This window comes from Schistocerca cancellata, chromosome 6 (genome assembly GCF_023864275.1).
Source record: "Schistocerca cancellata isolate TAMUIC-IGC-003103 chromosome 6, iqSchCanc2.1, whole genome shotgun sequence".
NCBI classification, from domain to species: domain Eukaryota; kingdom Metazoa; phylum Arthropoda; class Insecta; order Orthoptera; family Acrididae; genus Schistocerca; species Schistocerca cancellata.
This window is the reverse complement of record NC_064631.1, coordinates 691829973-691857859: the sequence shown is the minus strand read 5'-3', so window position 1 is coordinate 691857859 and position 27887 is coordinate 691829973. Positions and strand designations below refer to the sequence as shown.

At 45.5% G+C, this 27887-nt stretch overlaps 1 protein-coding gene across 3 annotated transcripts in view; it reads left to right on the top strand.

Annotated features, from left to right (window-relative positions):
• Window positions 1-818: 818 nt before the first annotated feature.
• Window positions 819-27887, top strand: part of LOC126191240 (voltage-dependent calcium channel subunit alpha-2/delta-3) — a 792714-nt gene continuing 765645 nt past the window's right edge. For all 3 annotated transcript variants that reach the window (XM_049932047.1, XM_049932049.1, XM_049932048.1), the window contains exon 1: window positions 819-930. In XM_049932047.1, the coding sequence (XP_049788004.1) occupies window positions 833-930 (98 nt within the window). In that variant the 5' untranslated portion in view covers window positions 819-832. The remainder of the gene's footprint in view (window positions 931-27887) is intronic.

Sequence of the window (27887 nt, the reverse complement as noted above, 5' to 3'; positions counted from 1 at the left end):
TTTTTGGTGGGAAAAAGTTCGACAAGTATGTAGTGCCTTCGTCCGCTAATAGTGGGCAATGGTAGTGCTAAACGGATATGCGTACGCTCAAATAGCATGCCTCGTTTGAGTTGATGTAAACTGAAGTGTTCGATACCACTTTCTGTTGTATGTGTTTCTCGGTATCGCCTGCTTCAATTTAGCTGTAAAGTTAACTGAAGAGTCCGATACCATTTCTTTTTTTTTTTTTTTTGTAGTTCGATATGTTGGTGACGTCATGGCTAAAAGCAGACGGATGGTATCCCATGCTTCAGTTATAATTAATTTTCGCTTTCCCATGTCGGAGTACCCTCAAACGTTTTTTATAGAAAAAAAGCACTGGATATATGTAAATTTACAACATAAAACCCGGCGCACTCTCGTGCAATAGTCCTCGCATAACACATACACGATTATGTAGGTGCAGTTGTTAGAGGCAGGGTAATAATGCAGCTGAAAATGGCCTCTTCTTGTAATTAGCGGAACAAGCAACGTGGCGCTGCAACCACGAACAATAAACGGCATTAAGAGGGCAAACAATGCCGAGGGCCCCTGTCTGCAGTAGCGCCCTCACCCTCGTCCCCGTGCTCATCCCTCCGTTGACCCAGAAAGTTTTCGGCGCCAGAGCTGGCTGGCGCGCGAGGCGGCTGCGGATGGCGCACGGAGTCGATACTCGCCGCGCCCGGTTCCGGCCGTATCGACTGGGTGCGCGCGCGGCGGGGCACGGCGCATGAGCAGTAGCCGCTGCGTAGAGCGCGCCGGCCGGCCGTCAGCCTAAGCTGCTCAGTCGTGTGTCGGTCGCCGGTGCGGTAGGATGTGCGCGGGTTCGGTCGTCGCTGGGGCGCTGGCCGCCGTCGTCGCGGCGACGCTGGTCGCCGGCTCCCCGGACGTGATCAACATCGAACCTCACCTGTGAGTAAAGCAAGCGGCCTTAGCCACGGATCTGTCAGAGGTTCAGCCGAAAACCGCGTGCGGTTTATATCGCTTGTGATTGTGCGTTGTGTCATTGCTTTAATCCGATACCTAATCACAGGCGCTGTACAGCGCAACTTCGATGTGAAAGTTTATACTGGCATTTTACTTTCAGATTACATTTCTTGACAAAAGAGAGTTAATTGTCAGTGAAGCGCATATCATGACGCTTTCGTAATTTCTTTCAGTCTTATTTCTAGAAGAGATTTTTGTTAGTGGACTACCGAAAACTTTTGTAAACAAGCATCTTAGATTTTGTCTTCTAATAATGACAGCCATTCGTCAGTCACATTTCTCTCCACCGATGTTTTGATTATTGGGAAAATTGCCTCCGGTACTGTCTAATACGTAACGCATTTCATTAATAATTACCAACTCTCATTCCTCCAGTTTACATTCGCTGATACTACTGATTCTCACAACGATTTTCCCTTTTGGTGCGGAGTGGTACAATTTAAAGTTACTGCTTTCACGCTCTGAGTGTGTTTATAACTGTCACTGTTCCATAAACCAGCATGATCAAACTGTATTAATTGTTGGTAAACATTTCATACGACGCTGTTAAAATCCAGCTTACATGTTGAGGGAATACTGTATCATTAGCCACGAAACCAAGTAAACATTATTGTTGTGTAATAGGATAAAAGTACGGTTAAAGCGTTCATCCCTCCATTCATAAGGTTACGTACAGTATATCCCCGTACGGAGGATAAATTTCAAGGTTGTGAATAAAGTCAAAGAAACGAAGCAACTGGTGACAGTAAAATTACCACAAAGATACAGGTTAAAACGAACACAGCGAAATTAGGTGGAACGATGCTACCTGGAAAAGAAACTCAACTTCCTTAATGATATTAAGAGTACGTGTTGTTCTATATACTAGGTCAATATTGACACGACTGCTTTGGTAATTATAGTAGACTAACAATAGCTTACGCGCTGTAACGATTAGTCTGATGACGTGTCATGCTCTTGATGGGCATTACATCGTTGATTTGAAAAAAATGTCGTAGTTTATAGATGGGCTTTTAGTTTTCTTTTGAATCCACATGTTTTTGGGATTGAGCATTATAACTACTTTTGAGTTAGGCCTAGCTAAAAATAGACATTATCTCATTGTGCTTAACATAATGCTTTGTATCTCTATAGGACTTAATATCATTTGCCACTTTATCTGTGTGTCTAGAAAATCGAGGTGTCACGCCTCGTTCGTAAAGGGGACTGAACCACAGTTAGTGTTGCGTCTTGATTACTCATTTCACGATTATATTACTCTTCCGGGAACATGAGGAAAAATCATATGGCTGGATGTCCGTACCTTGTCAAATTTCAGTATTGTGCAGCATCAACTGTGTGGATTGTAACTTTGATTTTGCGTACGTTTGTTGCATTTCGAGAAATTGTTTATTTTATTCCACTCAGTCAATAGGGAACTGTTGTCAGTCATATTTAAAAAAAAAAATATCTGATATTTTGAAACGTGGGACAGTTTCTAAAACTGCAAAAGGACATTTCCGCCATTGTCTTCTTACGTGTTTCTATGCATCTATCGGTCTACAAATAACAAAAATGGAGTAAGACACTATACTCGAATTCTAGTGACAGTGGCTTCGTAACTCAGTTTCGCCTATTCAGTTTTAGTTTCACAGAACTTCCTTAAAGTCATTTAATGCTTAAGGACCTCCCAAATTGACCACAGTAGTTTCCTTTTCTTTTTAAATTTCAGTTTACACCTACGATAGCATATTGATTATAAATAATTCTAAAACAGAGCATTTAATTTTCTCTCCACAGGCTCTATCGATGATTGTACAGTGTGCCTAGCGATACTTTACTATCCCATTCAGGAACTGTCTAATACTGCAGAATACAATATTGTAGTTGCAATCGCTCCCTTTTTCGATGAAAGTTTCTGTCGAGAAAGTTGCAGAATATGTAGTAGTCACTTTAGGTTGAATGAGGAAAAGAATAAAGTGAACTGAAGAACTTACCGGATCGTATTTCATAAGTTATCGCATTAGCGACTGCTTCTGTTCTAGCTCTACCGCTGGGGCGCTGTCTATTGAAAGAGCAATTTATCGTGTTTTAGTGATGTCCTTTGTTTCATAAACTGTTTGAAGGGCCCTAATAATGGTTACGGTTCTGCTATTATCTGAGTAACACGCAGAAAATCCTTGGGATCAGCGACTGCCGCCCTTCTACTGGATGAAAGCGTATATTTGATGATTTTCCAGTTTCAGTCAATGGTTTTGCTTTTTTATTGAACTCGGCCAAGTGATGGAGAGTGCAGATTCCACCCTTCTTCGCACCTCTATGCAAACACAGCACTACCGAGTTCAGTATTTACATTTTCTCCTGATTTTTTTAAATAATTTTCTGTGTGCTATGTTCACGGTCGTAAACTATTTCAGACACGTACTTTTTCATACGCACTGTCACTGAATTTATCTATCGCAAAATCGCTGTGTGTAAGTGGAGGGGGGCGGGGTGGGGGGTCGTGAGCGCATGCACGCCCCATTTTTCAAACGTGAACGCCGAAATCGATATGGTGAGACGGATACACTGTTCAGTCATATTAACGTGGCCACCTGTCAAAAACCTGAATCCTTCGACAGCACGGGTCGCTGCGAGACGCGCTCAGAGTCAATGAGGTTCTGGAAAGCGCCGACAGGCTGCGGGGCTATGGCAATTCTAGAGCCGTGGCCAGCTCCCCTAGGTTTCTCGGTTTCCCATAGCGCGAGCAGCCCGATGGAGGTGGCCCCACGCATTCTCGATTGGGTTCAGATCCGGGGAGTCTGGTGGCCTCGGGAGGAAGGTAAACTCCTCCCGATGCTCTTTGAACCACGAACGTGCACTGCAAGCTGTGACACGTCGCATTGTCGTGCTGGTAGATGCCACCGTGCCGAGGGAAAACAAACTGCATGTAGTGACGAACATGGTCCTCAAGGATAGATGCAGACATTTGTTGATCCATTGTGCCTTCCAGACTAACGAGATCACCCAGCGATTGTGACGAAAACATTCTGCAGGTTATAACGCTCCCTCCTAAGAGCCCGGACTCTTTCCAACGCTTCTTGCACGGTAGTAGCTTTCAGACGTTTCACCCCCACATAGACGAGGTGCACAGGAAGCTCTGTGCCAGAACGTCCATCCTATACCCAGTCCTCAACACATCCAGCTCCCTTCCCTGGCCTGTCTGGGGATACGCGGCGAAGCAGCAGCTGGACAAACTCCAGAGGCTGCAGAACCGCGCCCTCAGGAGGGCACTGCACCTACCATGGGATTCCCCACCCACGATCTGCACGCCGCTGCCGAAATCCCACTCCTCAAAGAAAGATTCCAAGATCTGGCAAGGACTTTTTAATATAATCCATTATGGAGTCGAGGTAGCAGTTGTCGTTACACTGGTTAATAACAAATTTTACATTCAGGACCTCCCCATGAACCATGGACCTTGCCGTTGGTGGGGAGGCTTGTGTGCCTCAGCGATACAGATAGCAGTACCACAGGTACAACCACAATGGAGGGGTATCTGTTGAGAGGCCAGACAAACATGTGGTTCCTGAAGAGGGGCAGCAGCCTTTTCAGTAGTTGCAAGGGCAACAGTCTGGATGATTGACTGATCTGGCCTTGTAACAATAACCAAAACGGCCTTGCTGTGCTGGTACTGCGAACGGCTGAAAGCAAGGGGAAACTACGGCCGTAATTTTTCCCGAGGGCATGCAGCTTTACTGTATGATTAAATGATGATGGCGTCCTCTTGGGTAAAATATTCCGGAGGTAAAATAGTCCCCCATTCGGATCTCCGGGCGGGGACTACTCAAGAGGATGTCGTTATCAGGAGAAAGAAAACTGGCGTTCTACGGGTCGGAGCGTGGAATGTCAGATCCCTTAATCGGGCAGGTAGGTTAGAAAATTTAAAAAGGGAAATGGATAGGTTAAAGTTAGATGTAGTGGGAGTTAGTGAAGTTCGGTGGCAGGAGGAACAAGACTTCTGGTCAGGTGACTACAGGGTTATAAACACAAAGTCAAATAGGGGTAATGCAGGAGTAGCTTTGAATAGGAAAATAGGAATGCGGGTAAGCTACTACAAACAGCATAGTGAACGCATTATTGTGGCCAAGATAGATACGAAGCCCACACCTACTACAGTAGTACAAGTTTATATGCCAACTAGCTCTGCAGATGACGAAGAAATTGAAGAAATGTATGATGAAATAAAGGAAATTATTCAGATAGTGAAGGGAGACGAAAATTTAATAGTCATGGGTGACTGGAATTCGAGTGTAGGAAAAGGGAGAGAAGGAAACGTAGTAGGTGAATATGGATTGGGGCTAAGAAATGAAAGAGGAAGCCGCCTGGTAGAATTTTGCACAGAGCACAACTTAATCATAGCTAACACTTGGTTTAATAATCATGATAGAAGGTTGTATACATGGAAGAACCCTGGAGATACTAAAAGGTATCAGATAGATTATATAATGGTAAGACAGAGATTTAGGAACCAGGTTTTAAATTGTAAGACATTTCCAGGGGCAGATGTGGACTCTGACCACAATCTATTGGTTATGACCTGTAGATTAAAACTGAAGAAACTGCAAAAAGGTGGGAATTTAAGAAGATGGGACCTGGATAAACTGAAAGAACCAGAGGTTGTACAGAGTTTCAGGGAGAGCATAAGGGAACAATTGACAGGAATGGGGGAAAGAAATACAGTAGAAGAAGAATGGGTAGCTTTGAGAGATGAAATCGTGAAGACAGCAGAGGATCAAGTAGGTAAAAAGACGAGGGCTAGTAGAAATCCTTGGGTAACAGACGAAATATTGAATTTAATTGATGAAAGGAGAAAATAGAAAAATGCAGTAAATGAAGCAGGCAAAAAAGAATACAAACGTCTCAAAAATGAGATCGACAGGAAGTGCAAAATGGCTAAGCAGGGATGGCTAGAGGACAAATGTAAGGATGTAGAGGCTTATCTCACTAGGGGTAATATAGATACTGCCTACAGGAAAATTAAAGAGACCTTTGGAGATAAGAGAACCACTTGTATGAACATCAAGAGCTCAGATGGAAACCCAGTTCTAAGCAAAGAAGGGAAAGCAGAAAGGTGGAAGGAGTATATAGAGGGGTCTATACAGGGGCGATGCACTTGAGGACAATATTATGGAAATGGAAGAGGATGTAGATGAAGATGAAATGGGAGATACGATACTGCGTGAAGAGTTTGACAGAGCACTGAAAGACCTGAGTCGAAACAAGGCCCCCGGAATAGACAACATTCCATTGGAACTACTGACGGCCTTGGGAGAGCCAGTCCTGACAAAACTCTACCATCTGGTGAGCAAGATGTATGAAACAGGCGAAATACCCTCAGACTTCAAGAAGAATATAATAATTCCAATCCCAAAGAAAGCGGGTGTCGACAGATGTGAAAATTACCGAACAATCAGCTTAATAAGCCACAGCTGCAAAGTACTAACACGAATTCATTACAGACGAATGGAAAAACTAGTAGAAGCCGACCTCGGGGAAGATCAGTTTGGATTCCGTAGAAATACTGGAACACGTGAGGCAATACTGACCTTACGACTTATCTTAGAAGAAAGATTAAGGAAAGGCAAACCTACGTTTCTAGCATTTGTAGACTTAGAGAAAGCTTTTGACAATGTTGACTGGAATACTCTCTTTCAAATTCTAAAGCTGGCAGGGGTAAAATACAGGGAGCGAAAGGCTATTTACAATTTGTACAGAAACCAGATGGCAGTTATAAGAGTCGAGGGACATGAAATGGAAGCAGTGGTTGGGAAGGGAGTAAGACAGGGTTGTAGCCTCTCCCCGATGTTATTCAATCTGTATATTGAGCAAGCAGTAAAGGAAACAAAAGAAAAATTTGGAGTAGGTATTAAAATCCATAGAGAAGAAGTAAAAACTTTGAGGTTCGCCGATGACATTGTAATTCTGTCAGAGACAGCAAAGGACTTGGAAGAGCAGTTGAACGGAATGGATGGTGTCTTGAAGGGAGGATATAAGATGAATATCAACAAAAGCAAAACGAGGATAATGGAATGTAGTCGAATTAAGTCGGGTGATGCTGAGGCAATTAGATTAGAAAATGAGACACTTAAAGTAGTAAAGGAGTTTTGCTATTTGGGGAGCAAAATAACTGATGATGGTCGAAGTAGAGAGGATATAAAATGTAGACTGGCAATGGCAAGGAAAGCGTTTCTGAAGAAGAGAAATTTGTTAACATCGAGTATAGATTTAAGTGTCAGGAAGTCATTTCTGAAAGTATTTGTATGGAGTGTAGCCATGTATGGAAGTGAAACATGGACGGTAAATAGTTTGGACAAGAAGAGAATAGAAGCTTTTGAAATGTGGTGCTACAGAAGAATGCTGAAGATTAGATGGGTAGATCACATAACTAATGAGGAAGTATTGAATAGGATTGGGGAGAAGAGAAGTTTGGGGCACAACTTGACCAGAAGAAGGGATCGGTTGGTAGGACATGTTCTGAGGCATCAAGGGATCACCAATTTAGTATTGGAGGGTAGCGTGGAGGGTAAAAATCGTAGGGGGAGACCAAGAGATGAATGCACTAAGCAGATTCAGAAGGATGTAGGTTGCAGTAGGTACTGGGAGATGAAGAAGCTTGCACAGGATAGAGTAGCATGGAGAGCTGCATCAAACCAGTCTCAGGACTGAAGACCATAACTACAACACAACAACAACACATTCAGGACGATGGGTTAGCCATGGGGTCCAGTATTTCAGGAACTATGGCGGATATTTTTATCTATGACCTTGAAGATAAAGTTCTAAATTCTGACGATAACATTATGGATAAAATTGTTTATTACAAACGTTATGTAGACGACACTCTGTTACTTTTCGATGGTTCCCGTGAGGACATTGAGGAAATAGTAAAAAAGTTCAACGACGCACATAATAAAATATAATTTACCGTGGAGTATGAAACTAACAATGGTTTACAGTTCCTGGACCTGAATATAAAAAAAAGCAGGGCGACAAACACGCGTTCTCCGTTTATAGAAAACAAACTACGACAGATGCCGTGATCCCGAATGATTCATGCCATCCGCAGGCTTATAAAGAAGCTGCTTTCCGTAGTCTCGTGCATAGGGCAATCAATATACCTATGAACAAAAAAGATAGGGAGACTGAAATTAATACCGTTAAGAGAATAGCGACGAACAACGGTTACAGAATAGATATGGTTAAAAAACTGTTACAGAAAAGTAATAAGCGCAAAAAGAATAAACGTGATGGAGAGAAAGTGAAAATTATCACGATGCCATACTACGGAACAGTCTCACAAAAGATAGCAAATATTTTTAAGCCATACGATGTTAAATTAGCTTTTCAGACTAATAACCTAGTGAGGTACAGCCTTAAGCACGATATTGGCGAGAAGAGAAATAAGTTTGAAAGATCGGGAGTTTATAAGATTCAGTGCAAAACTTGTGATGCAAAATATATAGGGCAGACAGGAAGATCATTCGCGATCCGGTATAAAGAACATAAAGATACATTCAGGTTAGGAAATTATGACAAATCAGCTGTTGCGAACCATATATATGAAACAGGCCATCCCCTTAATAGCATAGAAGACAACGTAAAAATATAGCATGTAGAAAAGAAAGGGAGGAAACTTGATTTACTAGAGGAATTCGAGATAGCTATCCACGAAAAGAAACAAAGCAATATTCTAAATGCACAAGATAATTTTAAGGAAATGAGATTTTTTAGCGGGTTTTTAGAATTATTTTAGGGTAGGTATGCGACTTTAAACTTGTAGCATGTCACTGACAGAGTTGCGAGAGGCTAACGATGGCAGACCAATGTAATAAGGAAATCAGGTGCCCAATAGCATAGCGTTACCGTCAAGCACACGGCTGTAACCACGCCACAATATCTACATCTACTACGTCTACATCCATACTCCGCAAGCCACCTGACGGTGTGTGGCGGAGGGTACCTTGAGTACCTCTATCGGTTCTCCCTTCTATTCCAGTCTCGTATTGTTCGTGGAAAGAAGGATTGTCGGTATGCCTCTGTGTGGGCTCTAATCGCTCTGATTTTATCCTCGTGGTCTCTTCGCGGGATATACATAGGAGGGAGCAATATACTGCTTGACTCTTCGGTGAATGTATGTTCTCGAAACTTTGACAAAAGCCCGTACCGAGCTACTGAGCGTCTCTCCTGCAGAGTCTTCCACTGGAGTTTACCTATCATCTCCGTAACGCTTTCGCGATCACTAAATGATCCTGTAACGAAGCGCGCTGCTCTCCGTTGGATCTTCTCTATCTCTTCTATCAACCCTATCTGGTACGGATCCCACACTGCTGAGCAATATTCAAGCAGTGAGCGAACAAGCGTACTGTAACCTACTTCCTTTGTTTTCGGATTGCATTTCCTTAGGATTCTTCCAATGAATCTCAGTTTGGCATCTGCTTTACCGACGATCAACTTTATGTGGTCATTCCATTTTAAATCACTCCTAATGCGTACTCCCAGATAATTTATGGAATAACTGCTTCCAGTTGCTGACCTGCTATTTTGTAGCTAAATGATAAGGGATTTACCTTTCTAACTATTCGCAGCACATTACACTTGTCTACATTGAGATTGAATTGCCATTCCCTGCACCATGCGTCAATTCGCTGCAGATCCTCCTGCATTTCAGTACAATTTTCCATTGTTACAACCTCTCGATACACCACAGCATCATCTGCAAAAAGCCTCAGTGAACTTCCGATGACATCCACAAGGTCATTTATATATATTGTGAATAGCAACGGTCTTATGACACTCCCCTGCGGCACACCTGAAATCACTCTTACTTCGGAAGACTTCTCTCCATTGAGAATGACTTTGTTCATTAAACGACTGTGGGGAACTGTATCGAACGCCTTGCGGAAGTCAAGAAACACGGCATCTACCTGTGAACCCGTGTCTATGGCCCTCTGAGTCTCGTGGACGAATAGCGCGAGCTGGGTTTCACATGACCGTCTTTTTCGAAACCCATGCTGATTCCTACAGAGTAGATTTCTAGTCTCCAGAAAAGGCATTATACTCGAACACAATACCTAGGCACGTCAGTCCACAACAGCTCCCGAGCCGGCACAGTGGACAGCATATTTGGTAGCTATGGGACGGCCATCGACTTGAGTCAACAACTTCATTGTAAGACGAGCACGCACAGTCCAATATACTTTTAATTCTGTTTTACTATATGGAATTCCCAACTATTTGTGATGGTATTTTGTCTTTTTAGTCCGTTTAATAGCATGACATAGATTTTACAACCTGATGATGGGAGCATTGTCTCTTGAAACGCGTTGTTAAAATATATGTTTAAGAATCGCGGTTGAATGCTAACAGTGATAACCACTGGCAAGGACTTCCTACGAGAGCTCTTCCAGATCTGGAAACAACCTCATCCACTCCTTAGGTCGGTATGAAGTGTCCCGCTATAAGAACAAACGCCCAGTGACGCTCTTCGACGACTAAGTCGAAGAGAACATCCCTATATCCAGTTCCTAATCCTCCTCCCTCCCCCATAATACCAATCAGCTCTCCAACCTCAGGTAAGTACCAGACACACACAGAACATTCGTCACATCACGCAGTCACCCAAAAACTACAGAAATAACCATACACACAGTTGAGTACAAGCCGTAAGGCTACAAACTCCCCCACAAACTTCCCCAAAGAGGGGAATGTATTAGATGAGAGTGAGTGAGAGCATCCCGACACTTCACCTGAAGATGATGGATACGCAATCCGTTGAAACGTTGCGACTAGAAGACGACGCCACTCGGCTGATAACCCGTGAAGATTTCATAGCTGAAATGCGCCGAGAATGCCTACAATCGCATTTTGCATTACTTATTGAACGGCCCCCGTAAACTGAGGAGCTCTTGCATCTAGTAACAAAATTTTCCAGCCTTACCAGTCCTCCGTCGTAATTGTCTCTCGGTCACTGTTAACCTCATTGTCAAGCAAGTAGTCAGTTGAAGGCCACGAACTGTGATTGTTTTGTATTGTATATTAACCGGGGACCTAGAAACGACGGAGAGGCTCCGTCCCCGCCGCAGCCGCAGTGGTCCACAACCCCACGACGACTACGGGAGTCCACTGCACCCCTCCGTCACTCCACACCGAACCCAGCGTTATTGTGTGGTTCGGCCTCCGGTGGACCGCCAAGGGAACGTCTCACACCAGACGAGTGTAACCCCTATGTTTGCGTGGTAGAGTAATGGTGGTGTACGCGTACGTGGAGAAATGAACTGTGACTACTTGTGACAACTAGGCCTTCACAAAATTTTCAGCCGACAGTTTTTGGTAGTTTGGTTATGACTGTGTACTGAAAAGATATTAGCCTCGTGATTCACGACGTGGGCTCCCAGGAGAGACAGGGAATCTAACGAAGATCACATTCTGTCCGTCTGTCACGAAAGGAGGGGATTGTGAGTTTTCTGCCGACGGCTGGGGACGCGCACACAAAAACTCGCGCGCGTTTGTGTGTGTGTGTGTGTGTGTGTGTGTGTGTGTGTGTGGTTACATTCACATGGGGCATCCCCCCCCCCCCACCACACGTCCTCCGCACACAAGTGGCGCATTCTTGCACTGCTTACTAAGTGGGCATGAGCAAAAACTAATCGATGTTTGGTTGACTCAACTGAGCATACATGTAAGCTACGCCTTCTTCTGTATCTTCCGTTTTGTTGCAATTGACTCATATCTGTGAACACTCACATGAAGGAAGCTAATGAAGGAGCTAAGAAGTTTACGTGTACATAGGTGACAAGACCCGAAACGCATATTGGACTTCAGGCTCTATCGCCGCGCAGAATGGAAGCAGTTGCCTAGGGTCGTCAGTGCACTTTGATTTACCATGGAATGAGCGCGTATACCCAATACGGTGGATAACATAGTGAGAGCTACCTGAGACATCTTAATGAAACCTGTACAATCCGCAAAGATTGTCTCGTGCCCGCTTGAGTCATGAACCTACAGCCACAATCTGCGAATCACTGTCATGTTTGTGGTGGACGGTACCTCTTGTTCTGCCGTTTATAGAGGTTTCCTCCCACTCAGTTCTAGGTTGGAGCGTGGCTAGACCCACTGCCTGTTCGTCTCTGCACAAACTTTCTGTATTCATACATATGTACTCAGTAAGCTATTTTACTCCGTAAATGGAGGGTACTTCATAAACGACTGTCACTCTCCTCCATCTCTTGATATTGCAGTTACGAATGGCACAAGGAAAGAACGACTATCTGTACGCCTCCGTATAAGCACCACTCTACATCTACATATACATGATTACTCTGCAATTCACATTTAAGTGCTTGGCAGAGGGTTCATCGAACCACAATCATACTACACTCCTGGAAATGGAAAAAAGAACACATTGACACCGGTGTGTCAGACCCACCATACTTGCTCCGGACACTGCGAGAGGGCTGTACAAGCAATGATCACACGCACGGCACAGCGGACACACCAGGAACCGCGGTGTTATGCCGCGACAGCGTGGACGTGAACCGTATGTGCAGTTGACGGACTTTGAGCGAGGGCGTATAGTGGGCATGCGGGAGGCCGGGTGGACGTACCGCCGAATTGCTCAACACGTGGGGCGTGAGGTCTCCACAGTACATCGATGTTGTCGCCAGTGGTCGGCGGAAGGTGCACGTGCCCGTCGACCTGGCACCGGAACGCAGCGACGCACGGATGCACGCGAAGACCGTAGGATCCTACGCAGTGCCGTAGGGGACCGCACCGCCACTTCCCAGCAAATTAGGGACACTGTTGCTCCTGGGGTATCGGCGAGGACCATTCGCAACCGTCTCCGTGAAGCTGGGCTACGGTCCCGCACACCGTTAGGCCGTCTTCCGCTCACGCCCTAACATCGTGCAGCCCGCCTCCAGTGGTGTCGCGACAGGCGTGAATGGAGGGACGAATGGAGACGTGTCGTCTTCAGCGATGAGAGTCGCTTCTGCCTTGGTGCCAATGATGGTCGTATGCGTGTTTGGCGCCGTGCAGGTGAGCGCCACAATCAGGACTGCATACGACCGAGGCACACAGGGCCAACACCCGGCATCATGGTGTGGGGAGCGATCTCCTACACTGGCCGTACACCACTGGTGATCGGCGAGGGGACACTGAATAGTGCACGGTACATCCAAACCGTCCTCGAACCCATCGTTCTACCATTCCTAGACCGGCAAGGGAACTTGCTGTTCCAACAGGACAATGCACGTCCGCATGTATCCCGTGCCACCCAACGTGCTCTAGAAGGTGTAAGTCAACTACCCTGGCCAGCAAGATCTCCGGATCTGTCCCCCCATTGAGCATGTTTGGGACTGGATGAAGCGTCGTCTCACGCGGTCTGCACGTCCAGCACGAACGCTGGTCCAACTGAGGCGCCAGGTGGAAATGGCATGGCAAGCCGTTCCACAGGACTACATCCAGCATCTCTACGATCGTCTCCATGGGAGAATAGCAGCCTGCATTGCTGCGAAAGGTGGATATACACTGTACTAGTGCCGACATTGTGCATGCTCTGTTGCCTGCGTCTATGTGCCTGTGGTGCTGTCAGTGTGATCATGTGATGTATCTGACCCCAGGAATGTGTCAATAAAGTTTCCCCTTCCTGGGACAATGAATTCACGGTGTTCTTATTTCAATTTCCAGGAGTGTATATATTGGTGTACAAGGACGAACTAACTTCCGCATGGTGTGTCACTGATAAGTAGCATAGCTCGACGATACGTGGACTATAAATAGAAAGAACTTCTACAGTGGAGTACAGAAGGTGTCTGAGAGAAATACGCGGTGTGACGAACAGAAATGACCCTTTTATCCAAACACAAAAAGTCATCGTGATTTATGATGGTCCCCTGGACATCACAAAAGGCGGGACATGGATCATAATGGGATGTGTGATCGCCACGCATGGCAGTGCATACTCTGCAACACTGGCCACAAGGTTGGTAAGGCTCTGCTCAACAACAGGAACTTTAATTCTGCAAAATTGATGTGCACGAAGTGAACGTATACGCCATACAACTGGACCGTAAAGTGATTTTCTTGCAGACAATGCACGGGTACATGCCATGTTTACGCTATGCAACCTACCATATACACTACTGGAAATTGAAATAAGAACACCGTGAATTCATTGTCCCAGGAAGGGGAAACTTTATTGACACATTCCTGGGGTCAGATACATCACATGATCACACTGACAGAACCACAGGCACATAGACGCAGGCAACAGAGCATGCACAATGTCGGCACTAGTACAGTGTATATCCACCTTTCGCAGCAATGCAGGCTGCTATTCTCCCATGGAGGCGATCGTAGAGATGCTGGATGTAGTCCTGTGGAACGGCTTGCCATGCCATTTCCACCTGGCGCCTCAGTTGGACCAGCGTTCGTGCTGGACGTGCAGACCGCGTGAGACGACGCTTCATCCAGTCCCAAACATGCTCAATGGGGGACAGATCCGGAGATCTTGCTGGCCAGGGTAGTTGACTTACACCTTCTAGAGCACGTTGGGTGGCACGGGATACATGCGGACGTGCATTGTCCTGTTGGAATAGCAAGTTCCCTTGCCGGTCTACGAATGGTAGAACGATGGGTTCGATGACGGTTTGGATGTACCGTGCACTATTCAGTGTATCCTCGACGATCACCAGTGGTGTACGGCCAGTGTAGGAGATCGCTCTCCACACCATGATGCCGGGTGTTGGCCCTGTGTGCCTCGGTCGTATGCAGTCCTGATTGTGGCGCTCTCCTGCACGGCGCCAAACACGCATACGACCATCACTGGCACCAAGGCAGAAGCGACTCTCATCGCTGAAGACGACACGTCTCCATTCGTCCCTCCATTCACGCCTGTCGCGACACCACTGGAGGCGGGCTGCACGATGTTAGGGCGTGAGCGGAAGACGGCCTAACGGTGTGCGGGACCGTAGCCCAGCTTCATGGAGACGGTTGCGAATGGTCTTCGCCGATACCCCAGGAGCAACAGTGTCCCTAATTTGCTGGGAAGTGGCGGTGCGGTCCCCTACGGCACTGCGTAGGATCCTACTGTCTTGGCGTGCATCCGTGCGTCGCTGCGTTCCGGTGCCAGGTCGACGGGCACGTGCACCTTCCGCCGACCACTGGCGACAACATCGATGTACTGTGGAGACCTCACGCCCCACGTGTTGAGCAATTCGGCGGTACGTCCACCCGGCCTCCCGCATGCCCACTATACGCCCTCGCTCAAAGTCCGTCAACTGCACATACGGTTCACGTCCACGCTGTCGCGGCATGCTACCAGTGTGAAAGACTGCGATGGAGCTCCGTATGCCACGGCAAACTGGCTGACACTGACGGCGGCGGTGCACAAATGCTGCGCAGCTAGCGCCATTCGACGGCCAACACCGCGGTTCCTGGTGTGTCCGCTGTGCCGTGCGTGTGATCATTGCCTGTACAGCCCTCTCGCAGTGTCCGGAGCAAGTATGGTGGGTCTGACACACCGGTGTCAATGTGTTCTTTTTTTCCATTTCCAGGAGTGTATTTCAATTTCCAGGAGTGTATCTCCCTACCATTCCACTCCCGAACAGCGCGTGGGAAAAACGAACACCTAAACCTTTCTTTCTTTCTCTCATCGTCATTTCGCGGGATGTTTGTAGGACGAAGCAATAAGATGGTCGACTTTTGCAGGAACGTGCGCTCTAGGGCAGGGGTCTCCAACCTACGGCCCGCGGGCCGAAACCGGCCCGCGTTAGCTGTTAGGCCATCCCCGGTATCCGGCCCGCCAAATATTTGAGGTGGTACCTATACTGCCAACAACTGAGTTTCGAGGCCTATCGCGACCATACACCGCGACATTATCGGACACAATCACGCAACAGAGTTATCAAATCTACATCTACATCCATACTCCGCAAGCCATCTGACGGTGTGTGGCGGAGGGTACCTTGAGTACCTCTATCGGTTCTCCCTTCTATTCCAGTCTCGTATCGTTCGTGGAAAGAAGGATTGTCGGTATGCTTCTGTGTGGGCTCTAATCTCTCTGATTTTATCCTCATGGTCTCTTCGCGAGATATACGTAGGAGGGAGCAATATACTGCTTGACTCTTCGGTGAAGATATGTTCTCGAAACTTCAATAAAAGCCCGTACCGAGCTACTGAGCGTCTCTCCTGCAGAGTCTTCCACTGGAGTTTATCTATCATCTCCGTAACGCTTTCGCGATTACTAAATGAGCCTGTAACGAAGCGCGCTGCTCTCCGTTGGATCTTATCTATCTCTTCTATCAACCCTATCTGGTACGGATCCCACACTGCTGAGCAATATTCAAGCAGTGAGCGAACAAGCGTACTGTAAACTACTTCCTTTGTTTTCGGATTGCATTTCTTTAGGGTTCTTCCAATGAATCTGTCTGGCATCTGCTTTACCGACGATTAACTTTATATGATCATTCCATTTTAAATCACTCCTAATGCGTACTCCCAGATAATTTATGGAATTAACTGCTTCCAGTTGCTGACCTGCTATTTTGTAGCTAAATGATAAAGGATCTATCTTTCTATGTATTCGCAGCACATTACACTTGTCTACATTGAGATTCAATTGCTATTCCCTGCACCATGCGTCAATTCGCTGCAGATCCTCCTGCATTTCAGTACAATTTTCCATTGTTACAACCTCTCGATACACCACAGCATCACCTGCAAAAAGCCTCAGTGAACTTCCGATGTCATCCACAAGGTCATTTATGTATATTGTGAATAGCAACGCTCCTATGACACTCCCCTGCGGCACAACTGAAATCACTCTTACTTCGGAAGACTTCTCTCCATTGCTAATGACATGCTGCGTTCTGTTATCTAGGAACTCCTCAATCCAATCACACAATTGGTCTGATAGTCCATATACTCTTACTTTGTTCCTGAAACGACTGTGGGGAACTGTATCGAACGCCTTGCGGAAGTCAAGAAACACGGCATCTACCTGGGAACCCGTGTCTATGACCCTCTGAGTCTCGTGAACGAATAGCGCCAGCTGGGTTTCACACGACCGTCTTTTTCGAAACCCATGCTGATTCCTACAGAGTAGATTTCTAGTCTCCAGAAAAGTCATTATACTCGAACATAATACGTGTTCCAAAATTCTAGAACTGATCGACGTTAGAGATGTAGGCCTATAGTTCTGCTCATCTGTTCGACGTCCCTTCTGCTCTGGCTCTGCTACTCGCTACAAGACTACATAACTAAACTTATTGTTGCGCCGCTTGAAATAACAAATGGTTCAAATGGCTCTGAGCACTATGGGACTCAACATCTTAGGTCATCAGTCCCCTAGAACGTAGAACTACTTAAACCTAACTAACAACCTAAGGACATCACACACACCCATGCCCGAGGCAGGATTCGAACCTGGGACCGTAGCAGTCCCGCGGTTCCGGACTGCAGCGCCAGAACCGCACGGCCACCGCGTCCGGCTTGAAATAACAATGCGTTGACATACTCTACCTCTGTTTCGTCTTACAGTAATAGTGTTGCTAACAATGATTTTGAGATTTCGTTAAGTTTGCAGGACGCTTTCGTGAAGAATGTGCAGTGACATACTTTTTTGTCGGTGAAATTCGCCAGAATAAAATACGCCAGAATTTCGGTCAGGTGCATCCAGCAATCAAAATTATGTAATTAAATAAAAATCGTAGTTCGTTTCAGTGCTAGCTATTCCCAAAACCTTAGATTTTTGCGATTTCATCCTTCCTTTAGCCTTACATTACGATGATCATGGAGTGGTAGGGTGCTTTAATCCCACTAGGTAGATCAAGGCCCTTATGACTTCGTGGAGGAGTCAGTGTGGCCCGCGGACTAAAAAGTTTGGAGACCCCTGCTCTAGGGAATATCAAAAGTAAACAACACTGCGATGCACAATGCCCGTACTGGAGCGTTTCCCGCAGGGGTTGGATGAGAATCTGCGAGATGTTTCCACTCTTGCTACACGAAACTGTGGCGACACACAGTGCTCTTCTTTGCGCCGTCGCCATTTCCTCTATCACCACTGCAGTGAAAGTGTAACGATCGTTTTATAACGTACCTTCTTAGTGGGTAGTGAAACATATCATATGATAGGAGTTGTAACGAAACTGTTGTTACTTGGGGAGAAAGTGGAATTTTGCTGGGGCGAAAATTTTCAACATCGAAAAGAGATTATTTGATTTAAACAAAAAAAAAACCTCAAAAATTTGTTATTCTTGTGTTACATAGACAACAAGAAACGTGTGATCATGGGGGTGTTTCTTACTGATCACATTTTCCTCCACCACTCAAAGAGTTACTTTGAGACAAATGCAAATATTTACTGATAGAACAATTTCCAAAACATTACACTTCAGTAATTAGTTCTGCAGTGACACTCATATAATTCAGTTGATTTCTTATAGGTATCTTAGTTCGATGTAACTCAGAGTAATCTGTTTCGTGCTGCTGCTGCTGAAGTAGTTGTTGCCTCGGTCCATTTCATCTGCTAACTGGATCAAGTTACGTGAATTCCATTAAATAATCCAGGTACCAAGTCGTTTTATAGTGGTTTATTTATGACAAGTTGCACCATTTATTCTTAGTGGGAGCCCACTCCACATAACAGGCTACATAGTCACAATACTGTATACAACAATTAGATTATTGCACAGACGTGCGACATAGTGGTTGCATCTCAAAACCATGTCCGACTGACCATTCTTGAACCTTGTGCTCCTCCTATTTATACATTAAAACTACAGTGCAAATTTATTAAATTAGCAATTAAACGTTTGACATTTTAATGAGTAACTATCCACAAAACCTTGCTTATTTTATGCTGAAATTGGCGTATACAATAAGAAAGACTTTTACATAGGATATACATCATATTATATAAAATACTGAAAGATAACAATGCTGACCTAATTTTTTTAAATTATAGCTTCATTCGTAAATGCAAAATATTGCGAACATTTATTTGACAAGAATGACCTACTAATAAACAAATGAATAATAAATTTTATGAGATTAATTTTGTTGTTGTTGTGGCCTTCAGTCCTGAGACTGGTTTGATGCAGCTCTCCATGCTACTCTATCCTGTGCAAGCTTCTTCATCTCCCAATACCTACTGCAACCTACATCCTTCTGAATCTGCTTAGTGTATTCATCTCTTGGTCTCCCTCTATGATTTCTACCCTCCACGTTGCCCTCCAATGCTAAATTTGTGATGACTTGATGCCTCAGGACATGTCCTACCAACAGGTCGCTTCTTCTTGTCAAGTTGTGCCACAAACTCCTCTTCTCCCCAATTCTATTCAATACCTCCTCATTAGTTGTGTGATCTACCCATCTAATCTTCAGCATTCTTCTGTAGCACAACATTTCGAAAGCTTCAATTCTCTTCTTGTCCAAACTATTTATCGTCCATGTTTCACTTCCATACATGGCTACTCTCCATACAAATACCTTCAGAAACGACTTCCTGACACTTAAATATATACTCAATGTTAACAAATTTCGCTCTTCTTCCGAAACTCTTTCCTTGCCATTGCCAGTGTACATTTTATATCCTCACTACTTCGACCATCATCAGTTATTTTGCTCCCCAAATAGCAAAACTCCCTTATATCCTCCTTTCAAGACACTGTCCATTCCTTTCAACTGCTCTTCCAAGTCCTTTGCTGTCTGTGACAGAATTACAATGTCATCGGCGAACCTCAAAGTTTTTATTTCTTCTCCATGGATTTCAATACCTACTCCGAATTTTTCTTTTGTTTCCTTTACTGCTTGCTCAATATACAGATTGAATAACATTGGGGAGAGGCTACAACCCCGTCTCACTCCCTTCCCAACCGCTGCTTTGCTTTCATGCCCCTCGACTCTTATAACTGCCATCTGGTTTCTGTACAAATTGTAAATAGCCTTTCGCTCCCTGTATTTAACCCCTGCCATTCCAGTCAACATTGTCAAAAGCTTTCTCTAAGTCCACAAATGCTAGAAACGTAGGTTTGCCTTTCCTTAATCTATTTTCTAAGATAAGTCGTAGGGTCAGTATTGCCTCACGTGTTCCAGCTTTTCTACGGAATCCAAACTGATCTTCCCCGAGGTCGGCTTCTACCAGTTTTTCCATTCGTCTGTAAAGAATTCGCGTTAGTATTTTGCAGCTGTGACTTATTAAACTGATAGTTCGGTAATTTTCACATCTGTCAACACCTGCTTTCTTTGGGATTGGAATTATTATATTCTTCTTGAAGTCTGACGGTATTTCGCCTGTCTCATACATCATGCTCACCAGATGGTAGAGTTTTGTCAGGACTGGCTCTCTCAAGGCAGTCAGTAGTTCCAATGGAATTTTGTCTACTCCCGGGGCCTTGTTTCGACTCAGGTCTTTCATTGCTCTGTCAAACTCTTCACGTAGTATCGTATATCCCATTTCATCTTCATCTACATCCTCTTCCATTTCCATAATATTGTCCTCAAGTACATCACCCTTGTATAGACCCTCTATATACTCCTTCCACCTTTCTGCTTTCCCTTCTTTGCTTAGAACTGGGTTTCCATCTGAGCTCTTGATATTCGCACAAATGGTTCTCTTTTCTCCAAAGGTCTCTTTAATTTTCCTGTAGGCAGTATCTATATTACCCCTCATGAGATAAGCCTCTACATCCTTACATTTGTCCTCTAGCCATCCCTGCTTAGCCATTTTGCACTTCCTGTCGATCTCATTTTTGAGACGTTTGTATTCCTTTTTGCCTGATTCACTTGCTGCATTTTTGTATTTTCCTTTCCTCAATTAAAATCAGTATCTCTTCCGTTACCCAAGGATTTCTACTAGCCCTCGTCTTTTTACCTACTTGATCCTCTGCTGCCTTAACTATTTCATTCCTCAAAGCTACCCATTCTTCTTCTACTGTATTTCTTTACCCCATTCCTGTCAATTGTTCCCTTATGCTCTCCCCGAAACTCTGTACAACCTCTGGATTAGTCTGTTTATCCAGGTCGCATCTCCTTAAATTCCCACCTTTTTGCAGTTTCTTCAGTTTTAATCTACAATTCATAACCAATAGATTGCGGTCAGAGTCCACATCTTCCCCTGGAAATGTCTTACAATTTAAAATCTGGTTCCTAAATCTCTGTCTTACCATTATATAATCTATCTGATACCTTTTAGTATCTCCAGGGTTCTTCCATGTATACAACCTTCTTTCATGATTCTTGAACCAAGAGTTAGCTGTGATTAAGTTATGCTCTGTGGAAAATTCTACCAGGCGGCTTCCTCTTTCATTTCTTAGCCCCAATCCATATTCACCTACCACATTTCCTGCTCTTCCTTTTCCTACTGTCGAATTCCAGTCACCCATGACTATTACATTTTCATCTCCCTTCACTTCCTGAATAATTTCTTTTATTTCATCATACATTTCTTCATTTTCTTCATCATCTGCAGAGCTAGTTGGCATATAATCTTGTACTACTGTAGTAGGCGTGGGCTTCGTGTCTATCTTGGCCACAATAATGCGTTCACTATGCTGTTTGTAGTAGCTTACCCGCACTCCTATTTTTTTTTTATTCATTATCGAACCTACTCCTGCTTTACCCCTATTTGATTTTGTATTTATAACCCTGTATTCACCTGTCCAAAAGTCTTGTTCCTCTTGCCACCGAACTTCACTAATTCCCACTATATCTAACTTTAACCTATCCATTTCCCTTTTTACATTTTCTAACCTACCTGCTCGATTAAGGGATCTGACATTCCACGCTCAGATCCGTAGAACGCCAGTTTTCTTTCTCCTGATAACGACGTCCTCTTGAGTAGTCCCCGCCCGGAGATACGAATGGGGGACTATTTTACCTCCGGAATATTTTATCCAAGAGGACGCCATCATCATTTAACCATACAGTAAAGCTGCATGCCCTCGGGAAAAATTACGGCTGTAGTTTCCCGTTGCTTTCAGCCGTTCGCAGTACCAAAACAGCAAGGCCGTTTTGGTTAGTGTTACAGGGCCAGATCAGTCAATCATCCAGACTGTTGCCCCAAAAATGGTTCAAATGGCTCTGAGCACTATGGGACTTAACATCTATGGTCATCAGTCCCATAGAACTTAGAGCTACTTAAACGTAACTAACCTAACGACAGCACGAAACACCCAGTCATCACGAGGCAGAGAAAATCCCTGACCCCGCCGGGAATCGAACCCGGGAACCCGGGCGTGGGAAGCGAGAACGCTACCGCACGACCACGAGCTGCGGACGCTGTTGCCCCTGCAACTACTGAAAAGGCTGCTGCCCCTATCCAGGAACCACATGTTTGTCTGGCCTCTCAACAGATACCCCTCCGTTGTGGTTGCATCTACGGTACGGCTATCTGTATCGTTGAGGCACGCAAGCCTCCCCACCAACGGCAAGGTCCATGGTTCATGGAGGGATTCAAGAACATAGGTGACCGGTTTCGGTCATATCACATGACCATCATCAGACCCATAGCAACCGTCTCAGTTGCTGTGATGTCAACTGACGCGAGTGCCTTTCATAACAGCACAAGATTGCCTGCAGCACCTCTCCGGGGCTCGTGACCGTATCGGTTGGACCCTAGACGACTGGGTTAAAACCAGTTTCGATTGGTATGAGCTGATGGTGGGGTTCGAGAGTGGCGTAGGCACCACAAAGCCATAGATCCGGGTTGTCAACAAGGCACGTTACAAGCTAGTGGTGGCTCCACAATGTTGTGAGCTGCGTTTACATGGAACAGACTGGGTCCTCTGTTCCAACTGAACTGATCATCGGCTGGAAAAGGTTACGTTCGATTATTTGGAGACTTTGTAACCATTCATGGATTTCATGTGCCCGAAAAGATGGAAGTTTATGGATGACAATGCGTTATGTCACCAGGCTACCAATGTTCGAGAATGGTTTGAAGAACATTCTGGACGAGTCGACCACATGGTTTGGCCACCCGCGAATCTCATCGAACATTTATAGGACATAATCGCGAAGTCAGTCCGTGCGCTAAATCCTGTTCTGGAAACACTTTCCCACAGTTAAGGACGGCTATAGTTGCAGCACGTCTCCATATTTCTACAGGGTAATTCCAACTATTTGTTTCCATACCACGTCGAGTTTCTACAGTACGCCGGGCAAAATGAAGTCCGCCACGATATTACACTGAAGCGCCAAAGACTGGTACTGGCATGCGTATTCAAATACAAAGGTATGTAAACAGGCAGAATACGGCGCTGGGGTCATCAACGCCTGCATAAGACAAGTGTCTGGCGCAATTGTTAGATCTGTTACTGCTGCTACAATGGCAGGTTATCAAGATTTAAGTGAGTTTGAATTTGGTGCTATAGTCCGCGCACGAGCAATGGGGCATAGCATCTCCGAGCTACCGATGAAATGGGGATTTTGCCGTACCACCATTTCACGAGTGTAGCGTGAATATTAGGAATCGAGTAAAAAATCAAATCTTCGACATCGCTGCGGCCGGAAAAAGATCCTGCAAGAATGGCACCAACGACGAATGAAGAGAATTGTTCAACATGACAGAAGTGCAACCCTTCCGCAAATTGCTGCAGATTTCAATGCTGAGCCATCAACGTGCGAACCATTCAACGGAACATCATCGATATGAGCTTTCAGAGCCGAAGGCCCACTTGTGTACCCTTCAAGACACAAAGCTTTAAGCTTTGCTGGGCCCATGAACATCGACAATGGACTGTTGATGTTTGGAACCATGTCGCTCGGTCGGACGAGTCTCGTTTCAAATTGGGTCGAGCCGATGGACATGTACGGCTATGTAGACAACCTCATGAATCCGTGGACCCTGCATGTCAGCAGGGGACTGTTCAAGCTGGAGGAGACTCTGTAATGGTGTGGGGCGTGTGCAGTTGGAGTGATATGGAACCCCTGATACGTCTAGATACGACTCTAACAGATTACATGTATGTAAGCATCCTGTCTGATCACCCGCATCCATCGATGTCCATTGTGGATGCCGATGGACTTGGGCAATTCCAGCAGTACAATGCGACACCCCATACATTCAGAATTGCTACGTAGTGGCTCCAGGAACACTTCTGAGTTTAAACACTTCGGCTTGAACGTATCTTGGATGCCTTGCAACGTGCTATTCAGAAGAGATCTCCACCCCCTCGTACTCTTACGGATTTAACTGCAGGAGTCATGGTGTCAGTTCCCTCCAGCACTACTACATACATTAATCTAGTCGGTGCCACGTAGTGTTGCGGCACTTCTGCGTGCTCGCGGGGGCCTACACGATGTTAGATAGGTGTGCCAGCTCCTTTGGCTCTTCAGTGTAGAAGAAATGCCATGACTTGTCATTTGGTTGTAAGTCGCTTAGGGTAACAACTGACTACCTCGCGTCGTAATAAGATTGTCTGTGTACGGCTCCTGTCTGTTTTGTGTTTCGTCAAATAACCAGAACAAAACTTCCTGGCAGATTAAAACTGTGTGCCCGACCGAGACTCGAACTCGGGACCTTTGCCTTTCCCGGGCAAGTGCTCTACCATCTGAGCTACCGAAGCACGACTTACGCCCGGTACTCACTCACAGCTATGAGACGAGATACTGGCAGAAGTAAAGCTGTGAGTACCGGGCGTGAGTCGTGCTTCGGTAGCTCAGATGGTCTATCCACTGGCCCAAGAGTCTGAGGTGTGTGAGATGGGAATTTCCCTTGTAAGTATTACTGCTACCTGTGTACGTCAGACAGTCGAGCAAGGGAAAAAAAGAGACATTACAGACGCAGAGGCAATGGCCTCGACGAACAGCTGTGGTGCCTGGGCCAAACAATGTTGCCAAAGAACCTCTAGTGAATCGGAATCTAACTGTTCTCCCAACATTGCACGTTAAATGAAACAACAAGTTTACTGTTACCAGCTACTGTTTATCTTCGCGACGCGTTTCAAAGGTTTAAACCTCCATCAGGTGGATTTACACACAAATGTCATACCAACAAATGTAAATCCACCTGATGATGGAAGTTTAAACCTTTTTCAACGCGTCGTGGAGGTAAACAGTAACTGGTAACAGTAAACTTGTTTCATTTAATAACAGTCACGCTAAAGCCTAATCTCAAATGTTCGCATTTAAAATTGCACATTAAGTTGCGATGCCTGGCAGCGTTTGTTAAGGCTGTACACAGGAATGAAGCAGCGTTTCAGTATTTGTGTAAGAAGTTCCCTCGTTTCAGCACAGAGAAGATCAGAAAGCTGCAATTCTGTTAGTGGGACACACACTCTAACATGTAATCAGCTGCATGTGTGGCATTGTTTTCGTAACATATTATTGTTCTTGAGAAACAACTGTCGCCTGATAAACAAAGTAAGAGCCTACGGAATATCAGACCAGCTGTGTGGCTGCATTGTACAGTTTTTAGCAAACAGAACACAACATCTTGTTCTCAATGCAGAGACGTCTACAGACGTTAAAGTAACCTCTGGTGTACCGCAGGGGAGTGTTATGGGACCATTGCTTTTCACAATATATATAAATGACCTAGCAGATAGTGTCCGAAGTTCCATGCGGCTTTTCGCGAATGATGCTGTAGTATACAGAGAAGTTGCAGCATTAGAAAACTGCAGCGAAATGCAGGAAGATCTGCAGTGGATAGGCACTTGGTGCAGGGAGTGGCAACTGACCCTTAACATAGACAAATGTAATGTATTGCGAATACATAGAAAGAAGGATCCTTTATTGTATGATTATATGGTAGCGGAACAAACGCTGGTAGCAGTTACTTCTGTAAAATATCTGGGAGTATGCGTACGGTACGATTTGAAGTGGAATGATCATATAAAATTAATAGTTGGTAAGGCGGGTACCAGGTTGAGATTCATTGGGAGAGTCCTTAGAAAATGTAGTCCATCAACAAAGGAGGTGGCTTACAAAACACTCGTTCGACCTATACTTGAGTATTGCGCATCAGTGTGGGATCCGTACCAGATCGGGTTGACGGAGGAGATAGAGAAGATCCAAAGAAGAGCGGCGCGTTTCGTCACAGGGTTATTTGGTAACCGTGATAGCGTTACGGAGATGTTTAACAAACTCATGTGGCAGACTCTGCAAGAGAGGCGCTCTGCATCGCGGTGTAGCTTGCTCGCCAGGTTTCGAGAGGGTGCGTTTCTGGATGAGGTATCGAATATATTGCTTCCCCCTACTTATACCTCCCGAGGAGATCACGAATGTAAAATTAGAGAGATTCGAGCGCAAACGGAGGCTTTCCACTGTCGTTCTTCTCGCGAACCATACGCGACTGGAACAGGAAAGGGAGGTAATGACAGTGGCACGTAAAGTGCCCTCCGCCACACACCGTTGGGTGGCTTGCGGAGTATGGATGTAGATGTAGATCCGAAAAGTAGAGCGAGCTTGTAGACGAACTCGTTCATGCTTAAAATGTCACTGGCTGCAACATGATCCTAATGATGCACTTCATTTACTCTCATCTCGATGTGTTCCCAGTGGAATGTGATGCATTCAGCGATGAGTACGGGAGCAGTTACATCGGGACGTTCCTCTCGTGGAACAGCGGTACACAGGACGGTGGATTACTGCTGTGTTGGTTGGTTTCTGCTAGGTGCTACAGGGAGACGCTTCAGACACCATTCACAAGAGGGAGGCAAGGAAACAGCGCGAATGAACTAGATAAGTTCAGTTAGTGTACATATCCTATTGATAACGGTACCACTACACGTGAAACGTAAAATCCCGACTTGCTTGTGACTCTGAGTAAGAAGAGAAAATTTAATAGTGACATTCTGCGTTCAACTTATCGAAATCTGTATAGGCCCTGTACTTCTGTTTCTGCACAAAAAAAAAATTGAACAGTTGTAATCAATTAAGAACAACCAGATCGAGAGCGTCAGAAACGCCAAGCCGTTTTACGCAGTAGGTGTTCACAACGCTGTACCGAGCGGGGTGGCGCAGTGCTTAGACACTGGACTCGCATTCGGGAGGACGACGGTTCAATCCCGCGTCCGGCCATCCTGATTTAGGTTTTCCGTGATTTCCCTAAATCACTCCAGGCAAATGCCGGGATGGTTCCTCTGAAAGGGCACGGCCGACTTCCTTCCCAATCCTTCCCTAATCCGATGAGACCGATGACCACGCTGTCTGGTCTCCTTCCCCAAACCAACCAACCAACCAACAACGCTGTAACACTGTTCCATAGATCAGCTACGTGTGCAAAGCGTTAATCGACACTCGGCACAAGCGGAACTAATTAAACACCAACCAACCTCGTCATTCCGATCAGATCTTTATGTAACACGTGGCAGCAACGCACAGCAAAGTTTTATTTCGCGGCTGTGCGCCCTCCGGCGCTTGTCTTCTTGTAAAATGGATGTAAACGGTGATCGAGTCGTAAGTCAGTAAATCACACACTCCACTAACCACTCCGCCAGAAACGCTGTGACGAGGTTCAGACACACGCGGACACTCGAAACAACAGTACCATTCAACAACGGATTGGACTGGCCTGTAACACCACTGTGGCCTGGCAAATAACCGTCAGGTGACGGCGGGTAAGAAATATGCCAAACTAAACCTTTCACCAAAATCTAACTGCAATCACGTCTCGGAGAACCAAAGAAACTACCGGGTCTACTCAGAATCGCCACCGCGAGGTCCCTGGACAATGCTGTTATAGCAGTCACAGCCGGCAAGCCACTGAGAACCTACATGGCGGCACTTGATGCCTCGTGACTTCTCTGGACGCCGACAGCGTCACCCAATAGCAGCACGCGAGACATCGTAAACGGACGGACGGTGAAACAAGCAGAGGAACGGCGCCACTTCAAAAGTGCCGGAGAGAAACCAACCGGCTT